Genomic DNA, 17,904 nt, shown 5'->3' on the forward strand with positions numbered 1-17,904 from the left:
TTCTCTCTTACTCACCTGCCAAGACATAAGTTTGATATCAGACATTACCCTGATGGCATCAGACACAGAACAATATCCGGCTCAGGCAGAATGGCTACAGACCAGAAATGGCTCCTCCACTAGTCTAACTTGAGCACAGTGGCAAACTCCTGGAGCCTGATTGCTAAGGTATGGGAACTGCAGCTACTGGCTGTGAAGCAGAACTCAGAGAGCTGAGCTATAGCTGCAGATTACCCAGCTGGGTGCTTCTAAAACATCACGTGGGGAGGTGGGATTAATGCTGTCCTCTAGAGCAATTCCTGGCAGCCAGCTAGGGGCTGTCTTCTGCCTGGTCCTGGTGACTCAAGCCCTGACCACATAGCTTTCACCACAGCTACAGGAAGGCAGGGGAATAGAAAAGAATATAGGGGAACCCATGAGGAAGGAATTGGAAGGGAGACAGAGATGACCCTTCCAGGGGCAGGGAAGCAGGGAGAGGAGCAGGTACACAGCTGAGACAGAAGAGAGAAGAACTGCTAGCTCCAAGGGAAGGTGGTAGCTCTTGGCTGACTGGGACTCCCACCAGCTGCTGCAGGGGACAGTACTATCCACATTCTGCAGGTTGCCACTTGGTCAGCTCGCACCCTCTGCCTTGGAGTCTCTCACAGCTGTGTCCATCCCCACCTCCACTACTAGCTATTGCCTCTCCCCAGCAGCCAGACCCAGCTTGCTCCCATGTGTCCCAGGTTAAACTCCTTGGGATTTGTAATGCCACTGGCAAAAGTCCCAGGCAAAAAGACTCTCAGAGATGTATCCTCTCCTATGAGCTCAGCCAATGGTGTAAATGGAATAACATTCTCCACCACTGTCTCTACCGATGGTAGATAGAACCAAAACCCATGTAGAATTTAAAATAATGTAATATGTTTTCAAAACAAATAGCCACTTGCTGTCATTGCTCTTTGTGAATTGAAAATGCCAGATTTCAGGTGAGAGCAATGCTTTAAGAATTTGGCTTGCATTATTCACATGCACTCTCTTTTCCTTTCTCTGTATTTACACCCTCGACTTTGTGGTACCCAGTAGTTTTCACTGCCTCACCGGGATTGGTGCAAGTCTCTTCTCCTGGGCAACCCCTACCCCCATCAGCAGCTGTCCTGTGCCTGTCCTCATTGACTCTCCTCCTCTTTTCAAATTTAATCTGAAAACCATTATTTCCTCATTACTCTCTCATCCTCTGTCAGTTTTCTCCTCTCTGCTATTTTTTTTAATTATGTAACTGTATATTTATGGACATTTAATTCTGGGAAGCAGTGTGGGATAAGGTCTGTATGAAATATTCTAGTCAGACTAAAAGTGCTGTGTTATGAATAATGTATGTTTAACAAAAATAAAAACATTACACAGGGAAAGAGTGGTAAACCTGGGTCACTCTTCCTCAAAATCATTGGAAATTTAAGGATTAGACAGCACTTCTGTCCAGGGTTGGAGTAATGTAATTCTTGGGGCAGAAGGGCAGAGGCAAAGAAGAGACTGACTCTCTCTAGTTCAGCACATTCTGGTCCAGCAAAATCCATGGTCTGCCATGGTTTTAGTTAGTCAACTGTCCACTTATTGTGGGTGTGGCCAAGTTTCCTGATGTCCCATAAGGTTTGTTTACAGCCACCAGTCCTGGTTCTCAGTGTCCTGTGCTGTTGTTTAGCTTTAAATTACCTCAGTGTCTTCTAAGGGTATGTCTACGCCGCATTCTTCTTTTGAGAGAGGAATGCAAATGCAGACAAATGAAATTCCAAATGAAGCACGGATTTGAATTTCCTGCACTTCATTTGCATAATTGCGTCCGGCTGCTTTTTCAAAATACCTTATTTCGAGATAAAACACACTGCTTAGACATGATTATTTTGAGAAAATACCCTTCTTTCAAAACAACCCTTAAACCAGGAGTAAGTTCGGCCAGGATTTCACCTTTTGTGTGAATTCCTAAAGGTTCAGAAACAACTAATAATCCTGTGGCACCTTAGAGACTAATAAATATACAGGATCATGAGTTTTTGTGGGTAAAACCCACATCTTCAGGTGAGTAGGAGTGAAAACAACAGAATCCAAGATATATATAACAGCAAAAGCAGTTACGTGTCAATTGTAGGACCCATGTTAATGAAACTAGTTAAGTAGGCTGATGTATCCCACTCATACATTTTTATGTGAAAATATGAATGTTAAAGGTATGGAAAATGTCTTTGTAGTGTGTTAACCAGTTAATATCTTTATTCAAGTCCAAGTTGACAGCAGTTTCTCTCTGTAATTGGGTGATAAAATTGTGTGTAGAAGAATGGCTACTTGAGTCACCTCAGAGAGACACTCCATCGGGGAGCTAATCAGGGATAGCTGAACCCAGTTACAGCAAGACAGGAATTTTACTCACCAGAAGCCACAATAGGGAATATACTGGGGCACCCTGCCAGCCTATTTACTCTTAATTTTGGAGTTTACTTGAAGGAGTACAGAACGAGACCTCTGCTAAGTGTAAAATATCTGGTGAAATATCCCTTCCAGATTTTCCAATTTTTTGGCACTTGAACCTCAGCTTCCTGTGAACTCTCTAACCCTGTTACACATGTCCACTTGAACATGGACTTCATAGGATGTGGAATCTGGATATCTTTTCTGTCCACATCACACTCACCCTGTGTCTCTTTTTAGCAGAGAGTTAGGGGTAATTCTACCATGAGAAGGAACTATCAATGATCTGACCACTAGGAGTAAATGGTAATTAATTTTTTCTATTAAACATGATGCTAGCACTTATCCCATAATGTCAACAAAGGCATTAAAAACATTTAGGGAAATTATAACCAATTACGGCTCAAATTGAGATTCATGGAATGTAAATACACCCAGAGACACAAATTCTGAAAATGATCCAAGGCATTACTGTGTGTTCTACACAAAAATCAAAGGGCTTACCTCTTTGGAGAGTCTAGTAAAAAGGTCTCCTCCCCGCAGGAAATCTAGTATTAGATACAACTTTCCTTCTGTTTGAAATGCTGCATAAGAAAAGAATGGAGATGATGGAAACGTTAATCATTGCAAAGTCTGCAGAGAATGAATATTATTGATTAATTCTACATCCTTTGTTAACTCTCCTACCATAGTAACACTTCAGTTTTTGAATAGAATTATTTAAACTTTGCTGAACTAAGCAATCTAGCCCATACTAAAAGGAACAATCCTGCATTAGCTGGGAGATAGGGATTTATTAGTAACACATTCCTCAGCAACTGGTCCCAGAGCCAGGGCTGCAGTCTGAGCCCAAATGTCTACCCAGCAATTTTAGAGCCCCACGACCTGAGACTTGTGGGTCCGAGCCAGCTGATCCAAGCCAACTGCAGGCCTTTAATTATGGTGTAGATGTAATGTAAGAAGCAAAAACTGCCCTCCATTGCACAGGGTGAGGAAAAGAGAAGAGAATAAAACTAATCCGAGCAAGAAGAGAGCCACATCTGGTCAAAATTCTCACAGAAGCTCCTAAGCACTGGCAATACGACTCTCCAGGAATTCTGGGAGCTTGATGGGCTATGACAAATCTAGGGAGAAGCTGCTCTGTGTAACTGAGAGCGTTACATTAGTTTACAGACATTTAGGGAGTGTGATCAATTAATAGTAGTTTTTTTGAAACAAGAGACTAATAAAATCAAGCTGTTTGCTGCATAGTGGTGGAAGGACTAGCATATTTGTTAGCCTACCGCCAGCATCACTTGGTAACTCCATCCCTACATTATACCTGGCATCAAATTTATTTTGAGAGAGGAGTAGCTAAGCCTGCCACATGATGAACTTTTCCTCCGATGTGAGGAAAATGAAGTCTCATGCACACCAGAAACTGAGGGGAAATGGACAGTATTTGGGAAGGTGCTATTCTTACCAACAATACAGATCCAATAGCAATTTCCACAACAAACATGAAAATAATGCAAATTCCATTTAATTTTAGTTACCATAATGAAGCTTGACTATGAAAGGATGATTCACTTCTGCCAAAATATCTCTCTCCATTTTCGATCGCACCCGATCCCGAACTGTAAAGTCAAAAACAATGAGAACAGTCGATTAAGAGGAAGCAAGATACACGAGAGAGAACACGGAACCGGGACTCAAGAGACTTGGATTCTAGTTCTGACACTTTCACTGGCCACCTATGTAACTTGGGCAAGTCACTTCACCTTCCCTCTCTCCCTGTCCCTATCCATCGGTCTTGTCTCTGTAGATAGTAAGTGGTTAGGGCAGGGACTGTTCCTTTGCAATTGTACAATAGCAAGTACTAATCTTGGCTGGGCTGTGAGGCACTACTTCAAAATAAACTATAGGTGATTAAGGCTTACACAAATAATTTTAATGTAAAATAAAACATCAATTAAAAAATAAACATAACTGCAACTGATCGTGGCAAGTTAACCAAGAGACTATGATAGTTAACCCGGTGTGCATTTAAGCATATTTGTGCTGTGCTGATATTAGCAATAAGAATGACTCATTGAACACCTGAATGTGATATTTTAAGCTCCCAATCTGATACAATTAGTAAAAAGGAAAATTCTGTGGCTGAGGCAAAAGAGGCAACTATTATTTTCATATGCAGAGACAATTAGTGCAAGGCAGAAGCAAGAATAATGATTTTTTTATGGATCATATGAATGAAGAATAAGAGAAAAAATAATTACTGACGTGTATAGGGTTCAGGCTAATCAAGACTGAAATGGAAGATTACATAGTAACTGTGTTTAATAGAATTTCAAGACACCATGCTGGGTTCCACTTTTCAGATGAATCTCTCAATCCTAAAGATGTATTTTCTTCTTGGTCACAGTTTTACTGATTTTTCTAATACATCTGTTTAGATTTCCTGTTCCTTCTCCTTGTACCACATTATTTATTCAGCTCCAGCACCCACCCACCAACCCTCCCACTGTGTTGCCAGTTTATTTTAGTCAATAATGCATGAGACCTCAATGTGGTTCTATTGTCACATGTACGTGAGTTGGGTGTATTGATAAATGGAAGGTCAAAAGCTGAGTGCCTCCAGCACCCAAGTAATGAATATATTACAGTGCAATGGCACATTCTTCTCTACAACTGTGCTTTTAAAATGGTTGGCTTAAAGACACTGGTCCAAACCAAAATTTCACATATGAAAACCTTTCAATGCTGGGAAAATGTGGGGCTCTAGCTATTTTAATGTTCTGTTTAAGCATGGTTTTGTAATCCTCATTAGCTATTCACACTGCTTCCTCAATTCAAGCCATTTGTAATAAAATCCAACCACACCCAGGTCCAGATTTCAGATCATGTGCAAAGATGGTGCATCATAGTCATGCAGTGGGAAATCCAGGCAGGGGCATACTTCTAAAATGTGGCACATGCCATACATCGCAAGTAGCCAATTCTGTACCCAGCCTAGGAATTCTTGGGGTAGAAATGGCTGCTCTCTCCCTACCTAGGTTATTTACTATTTCAAATCAAATGGGTAAACTAGTGTGAGTGTTTCCAGAAGTCTAGCTGTGCAAAATGCAGGCAACCCGCAAAAACATTCACGTAAGCCATGCATCCGCTCCAAGCCACAAAATCCCCAAGGGAGAGGACAGAGGGAGTGGGCAGAAGCAGGAGTGATTTGTTACCCACCACTTGGTAAGAGTATGTCAGCTGCAAAGTCAGCATAGACGGAGAAGGACAGCCCAGCTATTCCCACCACACCAACCATACCCTTTATCCTGGCTGGCCCTTGACAGGAGTCAGTAGTGATGCACTGATGTTTATTTAAATCGCATTATAAAAAAATTTGGCTTTAAGTTACTTTGGGTATTAGTTTGACCAAGGACAGTTGAGTGTAGCAGCAGAGGGGATAGGTGTGATGTATGCTGGCATCTCATCTGTGTGGCTAAAGCCATGAGCAATGGCAGGGCTCCCCCACCCCGCTGGGTATTTCTCTTGACACGCTGTTAGGGTGTTGTGTTTTTACATGAGCCTGTTGTGCTGGTGAGAGCACTGAGGGCAGGTGCTGTATCAGGATAGTTTATGATGTGGATTAGGATATTATGTGGCTACCAGGAAGACTGCACAGGCAGGGATGGGGAGGGAGACTGTTTGCTATGAAGAGGTGATTGAAATGGTTGTATATGTGGGGGAACCACCTGCATAAGGGGTTTCAGTATCACAGACTTCTGCCTTTTTGCCACAGGCCTCACTAGTCAGTATTTCTGTAGATCTGTACTCCTCCTTATCCTTCATAAGAACATGTCTGTTTTGAAAAGAGATTCTGAGATGTGGGGGGTCACACTGGAAGTAACAGGGCTGTATGCTGTGGGGTTGTCTCTGTGCACATTCAACAGTTCCCTTGGGCCTATGTGGCTCAGATCATTTCACATAATTCACCAAAGTGGTGGTGACACATTTTGGGACTTCATCAGCCTGTCCTGTTGCTATGCCTTGATTGAGATGTCTGGCCCAGTGAACCAAAAAGCACAAATGTGTGTTTCTGAAACTATGCGAATACCTCCTGTTGTCTAAGTCATTACACAGGGCTGTGTAACTTTGTACTTTCCTTTGCTGGATCAGCTGGCATGGGAGACAACTGGCATCATCCTAAATTTGGTCAGTTGTCTACGAGGACCTATTCACAAGGACCATTTTACTCTGTCATCCTGGAAGTTCTGTAGTTCACTTCAATGTGTCCCCCTCACTCGGCCATATGCAACAGTCTGCTACAGAATAAGTACTAACTCCAGGCCTTTCGGGGGTTATGCTGTCTAGGCTGCAGTAGTTCCTACCCCTCTCTTGGTATTGGCAGGGGATTGTTAAGATGTCCAAACCCCATCTCTAGCACCTAACAGCTCCTTTTTGAATTTGCACCACCTGCAGAAGCAGCATGCACAGGAAGTGGGAGTGTATAGTGTTTTGGCAGGAGATACGCATACTAACAGAAGATATTTACTTATCTGCATAAACATTTTGTTCACTGAAAACGGTACCCATTTGTTGAACTCTTAGCAATAGGAAAGCTTTTGTCCTGTATATTCAGTATTGGATTTAAGCCAAAATGGGCATTTTGCCTTTCAACGTCAAGCTACACAACAGAGATGGATGTCTCCATCTATATATAACCTAGAGCAGGATCCTCAAACAACAGTAGGTAATTCTGATGTTCCATCTATTCACTTCATAACAAGTATTTAATGTGGTGGTATATAAACCAAGAAAGTGTGGGAACTGCTGGCCTAGAAGAATAAACATAAGGCTGAGCTTCAGAACACCCTGAATGCTAATCCTGACCATGCCACTAACTCACATGTAAAGTCTAGGGTAAATACATTATCTATACATTACTTCTGTTTCACATCCTGCAAGGGAGTAGAAGTGACTATACTGTCATATCCTGCAGCAATGGAGAAAGTATATGCCACTAAAAGTGATCCACATTTGAATGTGTCCATGTCGGGATGGGAGGAGAAACTTTTTTTTAAAAGGGGATTTTTGGCTATAGGGCTGGTATAGCTTTCCTAAACAAAAGGGACTAAAGTAAAGGAGATAAAATATTAATACAAAGTGTATTGCACTGGTAAAACAAAGTTCCATCTCCATAGACAGTCCATTGTATTTTTCATCCTAAGCAAATTGAACCAAATTTCCACATCCCCTTCTTGCTAATTTGCTGACATCAAATCTTATCAATAGTTAAATAAGGAAAAAATATTCATTTTCAGCAGATGTGCTTTTGGCTATATGCATGCCACAGCTAGCAAAGTCACATTGCTAATTGTAGATACTGTCAAAGCAGAAGGGCATTGCTTGATGCAGAAGCCATAGAAAGTCTACCAATTCAGCAGGAAATTGGGCTAACTCAATGGAAACCTTTAATTAAGCAAATTGGGGATTACATGTTATAGAGGTGATGGGGTAGTTTCTCCATTAAAATGCTGATTAAAAGTGGTAGGTAATTTAGTACAAAAATGAAGAAACTTTCCTAAATACTCACTATCCTGGCTCCACTGACATCAATGGGGGTTTTGCCATTGACTTCAGTTGGGCAAAGATTTCCTCTCTGTATTCTTAGATTCATCTGGACAAGTGTTGCCCTCAAAACTATGGCCGTCTTGTCCCCATGACAAGGTAATTTTCAGGTTTATTTAAGGAAAATTTCTCTTACAACATAACACAAGCAGCAAAGATGGTTTATCAGCCTAGAAAAGTATTGCATTTTTTGTCTCCATCTCTCTAATTTGGAGGAGCTGATGTTTGTTCTTTAGGTCAGTGGAAAGTCATTCACTTTTTTTGGCAGGACAGTTTTGAATTTTGCTGATGAAGTTGGTGCTGGAAAGCTTTAATTATTTTTGTTAGCTAATACATGAGCAAAACAAATGTAGAACAATTTAGTAGCTCTATAATAAATGTATTAATTTAGAAGAAAAACAAATTAATATAAAGAGAAGGTTATAATATAATGGAATAGTATCTGTTCCACACTGTAACTTGTCATTGTTTCTTTGATAGATAGCACCACAGAGAAAAAGTGTCAGTGAGGGGAGGAGGATGAAAGGAAAGGTCACGGATACTCTAGACTCTGCTCACAGTGGGAGCTATGATTACAGCAAAAACTCAGCTTAATGAACATTTCAGGAACGGATGTTGTCCATAACTCTGAACAAAATATTATGGTTGCTTTTTCAAAATAAAAACAACCGAATGTTGATCTAATACAACTTTGAAAAAATATGGTGCAGCAGAAAAGAATGCTATTTTCCCTTTTTTATAAAATAGTTTATATTTAATTCGATATTATGCTGTATGATTGCATACTTTGGTCCAAATGCAGTTTGTGGTTGACTGGTCAATTCATAACTCTGATATTCTACGTGATGAAGCATTTCAAATAACATTTAACTCCTCCTCAGTTGCTCAGACTTTTCTCAAACTAGCTTCTATTAGGCTGACCCTTTCCCCATAATTGGCCCTAGCCTGAAGGTGAGTTTATTTGAAAGGTATGAACAAAAACCAGCTAATCTATTTTTGATTTATACAATCACAAGAACAAACCCCCTGTTTTTTATTTATTCCTATGTTCCAAACAACAATGTCCTTTTTTCTGTTTGTGTTACTCAAGACAAAAAGGATGAAGCTACAAACATCAAGCTTACTGGTTCAGTAGTCCTTGTGATGGGAGAAGAATCACATTTGAACAGTCTTGGTTTGGTAGCTAAGTTACAGGGCTAATTTTTACTTTGCTCGCTTCTGCCAGCTTAAAACAGAGTACAGGGTGGCAAGGGGCCCACAAACTCATTAGCACCATAGGCAGCCAGTAGCGGACCACTGCTGTCCTCAATTTGAGAAGTGCCAGCCAGAGAGGAGACATGCACCAGAAGAAAACTGGAGGATTTGCATGTTTCTTTGCAGCAATCTACACTGCAAAGGCTAGTATGGAACACTGGACTCTTTGAGGGAAAGAAATAGGCCCTGGCCTCCCAGGAAGGATGAAATCCATCTGGTAGACAGAAAGCATCCCAATGTGCACCTGGGGTCAGTGTGACACATGACCATTTAACATGAGTTTTCTCATGACTGCCAGAATTTTCTGTTTACTCATCTCCTTCAACGCCTCAAGTAAAGATGTATGTTGAGAGAGTAAAGAACTTGCCTTGTTATGGGCATCTCGGTATTCCTTGGTTAAGGATATCTGAACAACACATGGCTAACCTGAGGATTTGACAAATGCAAAGTCTCCTCACCACTTAAAATCCATGTGAGGACAATACGGTTGGGACACCTGAGGGAGAATGTTCAAGCCTATACATTTTGTGTAAGTGCTAAGCAGCAGAAATTTCAGCACAAAGGGTGTGTCCAGACTACAGGGTTTTGTCGACAAAAGTGGACTTTTGTTGACAAAACTATACCTGCGTCTACACTGCTGCTAAGTTCTGTCGACATAATGTCAACAAAACTCAGCAGTTTTGTCGACGTATGTAAACCTCATTCTACGAGTGCCATCTATTACATATGAAGTAAACATTTTAAAGAACTAGATTCTAATCTCAAATATGCATGCGTGTCATAGAACATTAACTGGATACACAGCAGCTGATTCTACAAAATACAAAGCAATATAGGCTTCCTAACTGAGATTGGGATCTGGATGTGCTTTGAAAGAAAATATGCATTACTTTTGCTCCATTCTCTGACAGAGAATCGCACTAAAGATTCTCATTGGGGGAAAAAAAAGTATTCTTAATCTTTAATTTGGGTTAGTAAACCCAAGTGACTCATTTAGTTTAAAAATACTAACCAAGATGAGGCAATTCTGATATTTTAATTTTTTTTTGGCATTGCATCTTAAGTTGTCCATCAGACTTGAATTTGAGCTGCTAATCCAAGTTACAACCAGAGCTGTTTTATTTTCATGTTATACCTTATCATAGGGATCTGTTATAGTATGCAACTATACTACCATCACCTGAATAATGAACAATAATGGCAAAGGCTTGTACAGAATGCCACTGAACATTTCTATTTTTGTTTTCTCCTCTCCTATAGAGGACTATCTACTTTTCTGGGAGAAAGACTTCTCACCCCCTAAATGTGAGACCTTTAGAGATGAGAGAAAAGAAATAAAAAGTGAGTGTAGGTACATAAGCTTAGAGCTTTGGCTGTGCAGCAACAACCAGATAGAGTAAATCATGAGACATTCTTAAAGGGCATACAGGAAAAAAAATCAGTAACGGCTCAGGCTGTACTTTAAGAACTCAAATTTGGATAAAGGTAATTTTTCTCCTCTCAATATTGTTCTTACATAAATCAACACATTCCACTTTAGGATATTTTTTTAAAGTCAGCTATCAGTAGACAAGAAATATTCTTTAGTGCTTGGATTTACTTTATGGGTTAGAACAAAAGATCTCTCTAAAATATCCCCAAACCTCTGATTATACTTTTTACTTACAGCATATATCACCACCTTTTAATGACATTCTCAAAGCAGTATACAAACATTAACCATACATCATCACAAGGCAGCTATACTTGTTTTATAAACAGGGAAACTGATTTAGTAACTTGCCCAAGGTCGTAAGAACATAAGAATGGCTTTGCTGGATTAGACCAAAAGTTCATCTAGCCCAATATCCCGTCTTACAAGAATGGCGAATGCCAGGTACCTCAGGGGGAATGAACAGAACAAGTAAGAACAGAACAAGTAACCATCAAGTGATCCATCTCCTGTTGCCCATTCCCAGCTTCTGATAGACAGAGGCTAGGGACCTATCCCTGATCATCTTGGCTAATAGCCATTCATAAACCTATCCTACATGAACTTACTAGGTTTTTTTTACCCTGTCATACTCTTGGCTTTTACAACATCCTCTGGCAAGGACTTGCACAGGTTGACTGTGCATTGTGTGAAAAAATACTTCCTTTAGTTTGTTTTAAATCTGTTGCCTATTAATTTCATTCAGTGACCCCTAGTTCTTGTGTTATGAGAAGGATTAAATACCATTTCCTTATTTGCTTTTTTTGACACCAGTCATGGTTTTATAGACTGCCATTGTATCTGCCCCCCCTTAATCATCTCCTTTCCAAGCTCCAGTCTTATTAATTTGTCCTCATATGATAGCTGTGCCATACCCCAAATCATTTCTGTTGCCCTTTTTTGAATCTTTTCCAGTTCCATTTTGTTGGCCTTTTCTGAATCTTTTCTAATTTCATATAATAAATCAGTGTCAAGATCAGCAAGAGAACCCAGGTTTTCTCACTGCCTGCTCTTGTCACTGGACAAACTTCATTATTTTTCGAAGTTCTTAATCAGAAATTGTACTGAAAATGAAAGCTAATTATGAAAGTAATTTAAATCCATAAAAAAGTAAAGGATAAAGTGTCACATTTGCTATGAAAAAAATGGAGAGATTTTAAATTTTAAATGTGCGTGTACACATGCATCTGTGCATTGAAGCCAATCTATTACCTCCTTACATGCAAGATACCCAAAGTTCCTCAAAGGCAGATATGCCTGTATTTTCAATGGGCCAAATTTTGTGCTGACATTCATCACATGCAATACCAATGATTGCAATTGTTATTGGTTATCTATGAGAATGTTAATGAAAAGCCTGATGAGGAACAGAGAAATCTACCAGGCATCAGGAGAGGAGAGAGCTTAAAGGAGAATAAAATTATACATATGGATATTCATGAAATGTGTCATAGAATCATAGAAGATTAGGGTTGGAAAAGAACTTCGGAGGTCATCTAGTCCAACTCTCTCTCTGCTTAAAGCAGGACAGCCAGAGCTTTAAGCCTGGCCTGAAAAACCTCTCGGGATGGTGATTCCACCACCTCTCTAGATAACCTAGTGTCTTTCTATACTACATGAATGATTATAGATCATCCAGCTTGTCTTCTGCACAAATAAAAGCTATAACTTCTCAATGCAGCCTAAGCAAATCTATATTTACTTGGTTACATAAATTATGTTTATTTAGAATTATTTGCCATATTTGACATGACTTGCTGTCAACTGATGCATGCAATATTGGCATCTGGTCTCAAATTCTACTGTAACCTATCCTTATTTAATATTACCCGTTTTTTTAGTTACCTAGATGCATGAATATATTATTATTGCAAGCTATACCAGCACTTACTGCATTAACTGCCACTGACAGGCAATAATTACCTACACTATAGGAATCACAAAATTTTAAAATCAAGAAATGAACAAATAAACCAGGCATTAGGGCTATAGGAGGCCCCGCTAAATGGGATTAGTAGTCACTCTGGAAATTGCTATGCTCACAAAGGGACAAGTTAGCTGACAATGTATACAGAATTTAAATAATGAAAAGCTTACAGTAGTTACACATCTTGATGAGGGAACAGAGCCCTTCCTACTGTGTGTTCTCCCTTTTAACATTTTTTATATGGCATGGAAAAGACCTACAAATATTACATGATTTTCTCCCTAAGACAATCAATCAGTGAATCAACACAGAGCCTGAACTTCCCCTCAGCATTGCCCTTGTGCCACTGCCAACATTTCTCTTTAGAGCCTCTAGTTCCCGTTACTGCTGCCATCATGTTGAGGTGTTCACTTTTTGTCTGCTCACCTATCACAGAAGGTCAGAACCTGCATCTCTCCTATCCATAGCGCAAATGTTTCATATCTGTTGGATGCTCCTGAATTAAATGATGGACTGTCTTATGTTTGTTACTGTGATCTCTCTAAGTCAACATGAACAACTAAGAAGTTGTGTCTCTCTTCTACAGTCTGAGATGGAGATGAGCCAGTCAACCAGACACAAGAGGATCTCTCAAGGTGGCAAGTTTCATACATCCAACTTGGAGTAACCAATTGCCATTTATTTTCTTTATTCTTAAAAAGAGGCTCGGATCAAATGGTTGGCTCATTTCACTCTGCCATAAAGTGTTCGGCTTTTACAGCAAATGTTTTCTGAAGTATTTCACAGAAGTGAAATATGAAGCTTTTATGGCTGAAAAATGTTAACAGCCCTCTTTGAGCTGTTCATAAACATCCAAAGAGACCTCTGGTGAAATCCTCACCCCTGCTCTGTCCCCTTCACTTAGAGTAGCAATGTCAAAGTGACATCCAGGGGCTCAAGAAGTCCCAATTCTGGCCGAAGAATGCTTCCCTCTGTGCAGCACTATGGTGGATGGCCATAAGATTGCTTTTTGAGGACCCACTTGTAAACCCCTGCATAGAGGGCAAGCTGGTGGCAGGGCTTGGACTGAAATCTAGGCAGTGCTGCAATATATAGGGTAGTCTAGGGAGGCTGACTTTCATTAGAGAGGCCCTTAGGGCAGCCTAAAGTATGACAAAGCTTTCCAGTTCCCATAGCAACCCAGAACTAGGACAGCAGAAAAGTCATCTTAGCCACCCCCCCCACCCCGTTCTGTGAGGCTTGTGCTGTGTCTCTTTGATGCAGCATATATGCTCTCCTTTGCACTTATAAGTTGTTAGGGTCATGAGGGAAACGATTTAAATACTATCCAGTGGGACTAAATCTTTGAGAGTAATGGACAATGTCACGCTCTCTCTCACACAATGGAGATTGTTCCTAGTGGGATTCTGCACTGTCCCATCAACTGAATTTTATTCATGCCTGGCACTTGGACAGGCTCTATTCATTCAGTAGATCTGTTCAAAACTCTGAATTCCCATTCTATGAGAAATTAAAACATTTGTAATGGTTTTTGTTCTAACTGGAACAAAATTGAAATTTCCTACAGCATCAAATGTCTGAAAAGGGATCCATTGACACACTTTGTTTTGAACCAAAAAAATTTCCATTTTGACATTTTTATTTTAAAATCAGAGCTTAGTGATGTTTAAATGATCACATATATGTTGTAACGCACAAGCCTGGAGCTAGGGGCAGGCCACACAGACCACAGCTGCCTGAGGTGCCGGACCTGGGTGGCACGTTGGGGTGCAGTGCACCAGGCAAGGATGCTTGCACTGAATCCAAGAGCTTTCTTCATGCCTTGTGCCTGCCATTCCCTCAGCCACATTGTGGCAGATGCAGCATCATCTTCTTTAGATTCAGTATCTCTTTTGGGAGAAATGCAAAGGATGTATGTCCTGTTTTCAGCATCAACTATCAGATGGAAGACCCTCATGGACAATGTTACAAATCTAACTGTGAAGAAACTTGCTGGGAAAGCCACGTTGACAGCATAAGGCTAGCGAAGTGCCAGGGGTTTCCGATGCCTGATGGGACTGGTGCAGCTGAGTAAAGATGAAGCCAGAATCCAACACAAGGTGCAAAGCTTGGCAAACCAGATCACTGACTTCAATTTGCTGGTCTTATGATCTCTGTTCTGAGCAAACGCTGTAAGCGAGGCATCACACACTCACTTGCTGGATGTCAAAACCACTACTACCTTTGTACCACTTTGATAAAAAGCTGCCTAGACTGCATTGTGGTCTCCAGAGAAAATGGATTTGAAGATGTCATAACTGCTGTCCAAGAAATGGCAGAAAACTTTGGAGTTGAGCCTCTCTTCAAGAAGACACATTTATTTGAAGAATAGATATTTTGGTTACAAGGGTAAACATGAGGTGATGGGAAGCTGAGAAGAAAAATTTCAAAAAGGGAGGCATTTTGTTTGCTTGTTGACACGGCTTGAGTGTCCATCAAAGAAAGGCTTTAACAAGCACCATGAAAAGACTTTGGAGGGTTTTGTATGGTCTTAGTAAGCTGCTGGTGAACAGTAAAACATTCTAGAACACTTGTACAGAACTGGATACTGACACATGGCGAATGTTTGGACATCAGTGATGATAAGCTCTCTATCAGACTGGATAATGTCTCACATTTTGCTCAAATGGAAGGCAGTCTCTACCACAAGGTCACCAATTCATTTGTGATGCTGAGCTGAAGGACACTTTTCCTAATGCAGAGATAGCTTTGAACATTCTGCTCATGCTGCCAGTCACCATCATGAGTATAACTTTTTGAAGGTCAAGTGCATTCAAACATATCTTCAATCAACTATACAGCAAATGAGAGGCTTGCATCGCTTGCTATTTTATCGTTTAAAACTGCCATTTGCCAGTGTTTTGATCTCTCGGATATGGTGATTCAGTTTAAGGCAAAGGTGAGAAACGCGACCTTTTGTAATACAAACAACACCCTAGAAGTAAGGTGACTGTATTTTCCAAAACACAAGCAAAACAGAAACCTCCCATGCCTAAAATCAGGACATTTTGTGGTGATTTCCAAGTGACGAAAGCTGGTCCTTGGATGATGGCCAACAAAAAGTGATTAAGTGTTTGCAATAGACAGTCCTAGGTCATGTGAACAGAAGGAACGCACCAGAAAAGATTAACTAGCACTCTTCCCCTTAAGCAGCAAAACATAATGGTTAATTCATTGCAAGTTATTTTTAGCATGATCTTCTCTGGCATATAGAGAGCCTGATGGAAGACATGCCAAGGTTCAGGTTTCTGGAGTGAAATCATAGATTTTCTGAAAGTTAATAGCAAAAGTCCCATCAGTTCAAATGGGACCAGGATTTTACCATCTGTATCCAAATCTCTATACTCAGTTTTGAAAATACCTCTAGGTGCCTTATCCCTAGGCTTAGAAGGATTAGATTTTTAATTTGTAAATTATGGAAAATGTCAAGTTCATCATAGACACAGAAGCCACAATGTTTCCATCAATATAAATCAAAATGTATAGGTAGACAAAGTAAGAAAATGCTGCTTGAGAAATTCAAGTGTGATTTTAGGATATTTACTTTGTGTATTTTGACATATGATACTGACAATTGACATATGTGACAGTCAGACATGACAAATCTGTATGGCTGGCTGAAGGCAAATGTATCACTTTTGGAATGGTGGAAGTCTGTTTTCCTATGAACTGAAAAAGATTAGCTCAGGTTAATTATGGGCACCTAAGTCTAAGGACAGTCTGTGATCTTTAAAAATCTCTTCCAGTGATCAAGAAAAGGAAGGAGGTATGAGAAGCCACATATCAAAGGGTTATGTGTAGTGAGAGAGAGTTGTTTTTCCCTATAATGGTAAATCTTGTTTTTGTTCCTAACTCCCATGGGAATTAGGAAATGTAATATTTTTGGTTTTGCTTAAAGACGACCTTGGGCCTACCCTGTAAAATACTGAAACTAAACCAGTTTGAAGTACTAAATCTCCAGAGTGAGGCTGATTACCCCTTAATGCCAATGGAGAAAAGCTGAGCCCTCACGTGGTCAAAGAGGTACACTGTCATACACACCAACCATACGCGAACACTTATCACAAAGCAATTGTTCTATATCTGACGTCTCAATCTTCACCCTCAAAAAGAAATCCCCACAATACCTTTAAAAGTTGAGCCTGAGAACTTGAATTCATAAGTTTGTTAGATGCTAAAAACCATGGACTTAATAAAGACATAATAAAGGATTTAAGACATATGAATGACAATATGTAATTTACTAGCCCCCCCCTTTTTTCTCCAGTGACTGCAGAGGTACTAACTTCCCACTTCACCTGGAAACATCTCTTACAATATGTTTAGCATAAGGAGTTAATAAAATCTGTTACACCTTGTATTTAGCTGTGACACTTGTATCTTTTCCAGATCTGAAGAGTAACTCTACTAAGCTCGAAAACATGCATATAAATCAATCCAAGATTTCACCCCACCCACCTTGTCTATCTAGTTTGTGTTTTAGCAGTTACAAAGCTTTAACTTTTCTTTAAATCTCAAAATTTACTCTCGTGAGTTATTGTCTGGTCCACCATGATTTCCCACAATTGTGAAAATGTGAATAATTTTAAAATGCTGGAAAAACTCCAGAATGTTGATAAAATATCCATCCAAATTATGAAAATCCATGTGTACTTATACTTTCATGAACTATATAGTAGCAGCAGCAATCATCTCTCCTGTCTATTTAAGAGGGTATTCAGAGTTTAAAAATGTATAAACTTTACTGAGCCATGACTGAAAGGAGGCCAGGATAAAAGCTAACAAATACCAGAAGGACCAACAGCAGGGGGGGGAAGAGGAATTATTTAACAAAAATCCAAAGGGTGAAGGGTAAACAGTAGTGACTGGTTGAAAAAAAGAATGAGAGATTGTTGATTGAATATCAGAAAATATTCTTGTCCGTGATATCTACTAGTTTCTAGACATGTGTGAGCAGCCTACCAAACATTTGGATCTGGCTTGTCATGGCCCAGTGGGACCCTCAGGTAGGCTTCCTCGCTGCCACAGCTCCTCACAATACTACTAGCGGCTGGTTGCTGGGGCCACTGTGTGTCTCTCTGTGAGGCACGTGATCCTAGCGGGAAAGGGGTTTTCATGCTCTACTCCCACCCCTCTGCCCAGTCCCCTACCCATTGCCAAGGGGAACTGC

The 17,904-nt window shown here is 40.2% G+C and overlaps 1 protein-coding gene across 3 annotated transcripts in view; it reads right to left on the bottom strand.

Moving 5' to 3' along the window:
* The window catches only part of RPS6KA2 (ribosomal protein S6 kinase A2), a 330,666-nt gene that overhangs the window by 90,945 nt on the left and 221,817 nt on the right, over positions 1–17,904 (bottom strand). For all 3 annotated transcript variants that reach the window (XM_075924624.2, XM_006134512.5, XM_089777328.1), the window contains 2 exons: positions 3,978–4,058; positions 2,947–3,026 (listed from right to left, as the gene is read on the bottom strand). In XM_075924624.2, the coding sequence (XP_075780739.2) occupies positions 2,947–3,026; positions 3,978–4,058 (161 nt within the window). The remainder of the gene's footprint in view (positions 1–2,946; positions 3,027–3,977; positions 4,059–17,904) is intronic.

This window comes from Pelodiscus sinensis, chromosome 3 (assembly GCF_052426305.1).
Source record: "Pelodiscus sinensis isolate ZL-2025 chromosome 3, ASM5242630v1, whole genome shotgun sequence".
Taxonomy (NCBI): Eukaryota; Metazoa; Chordata; order Testudines; family Trionychidae; genus Pelodiscus; species Pelodiscus sinensis.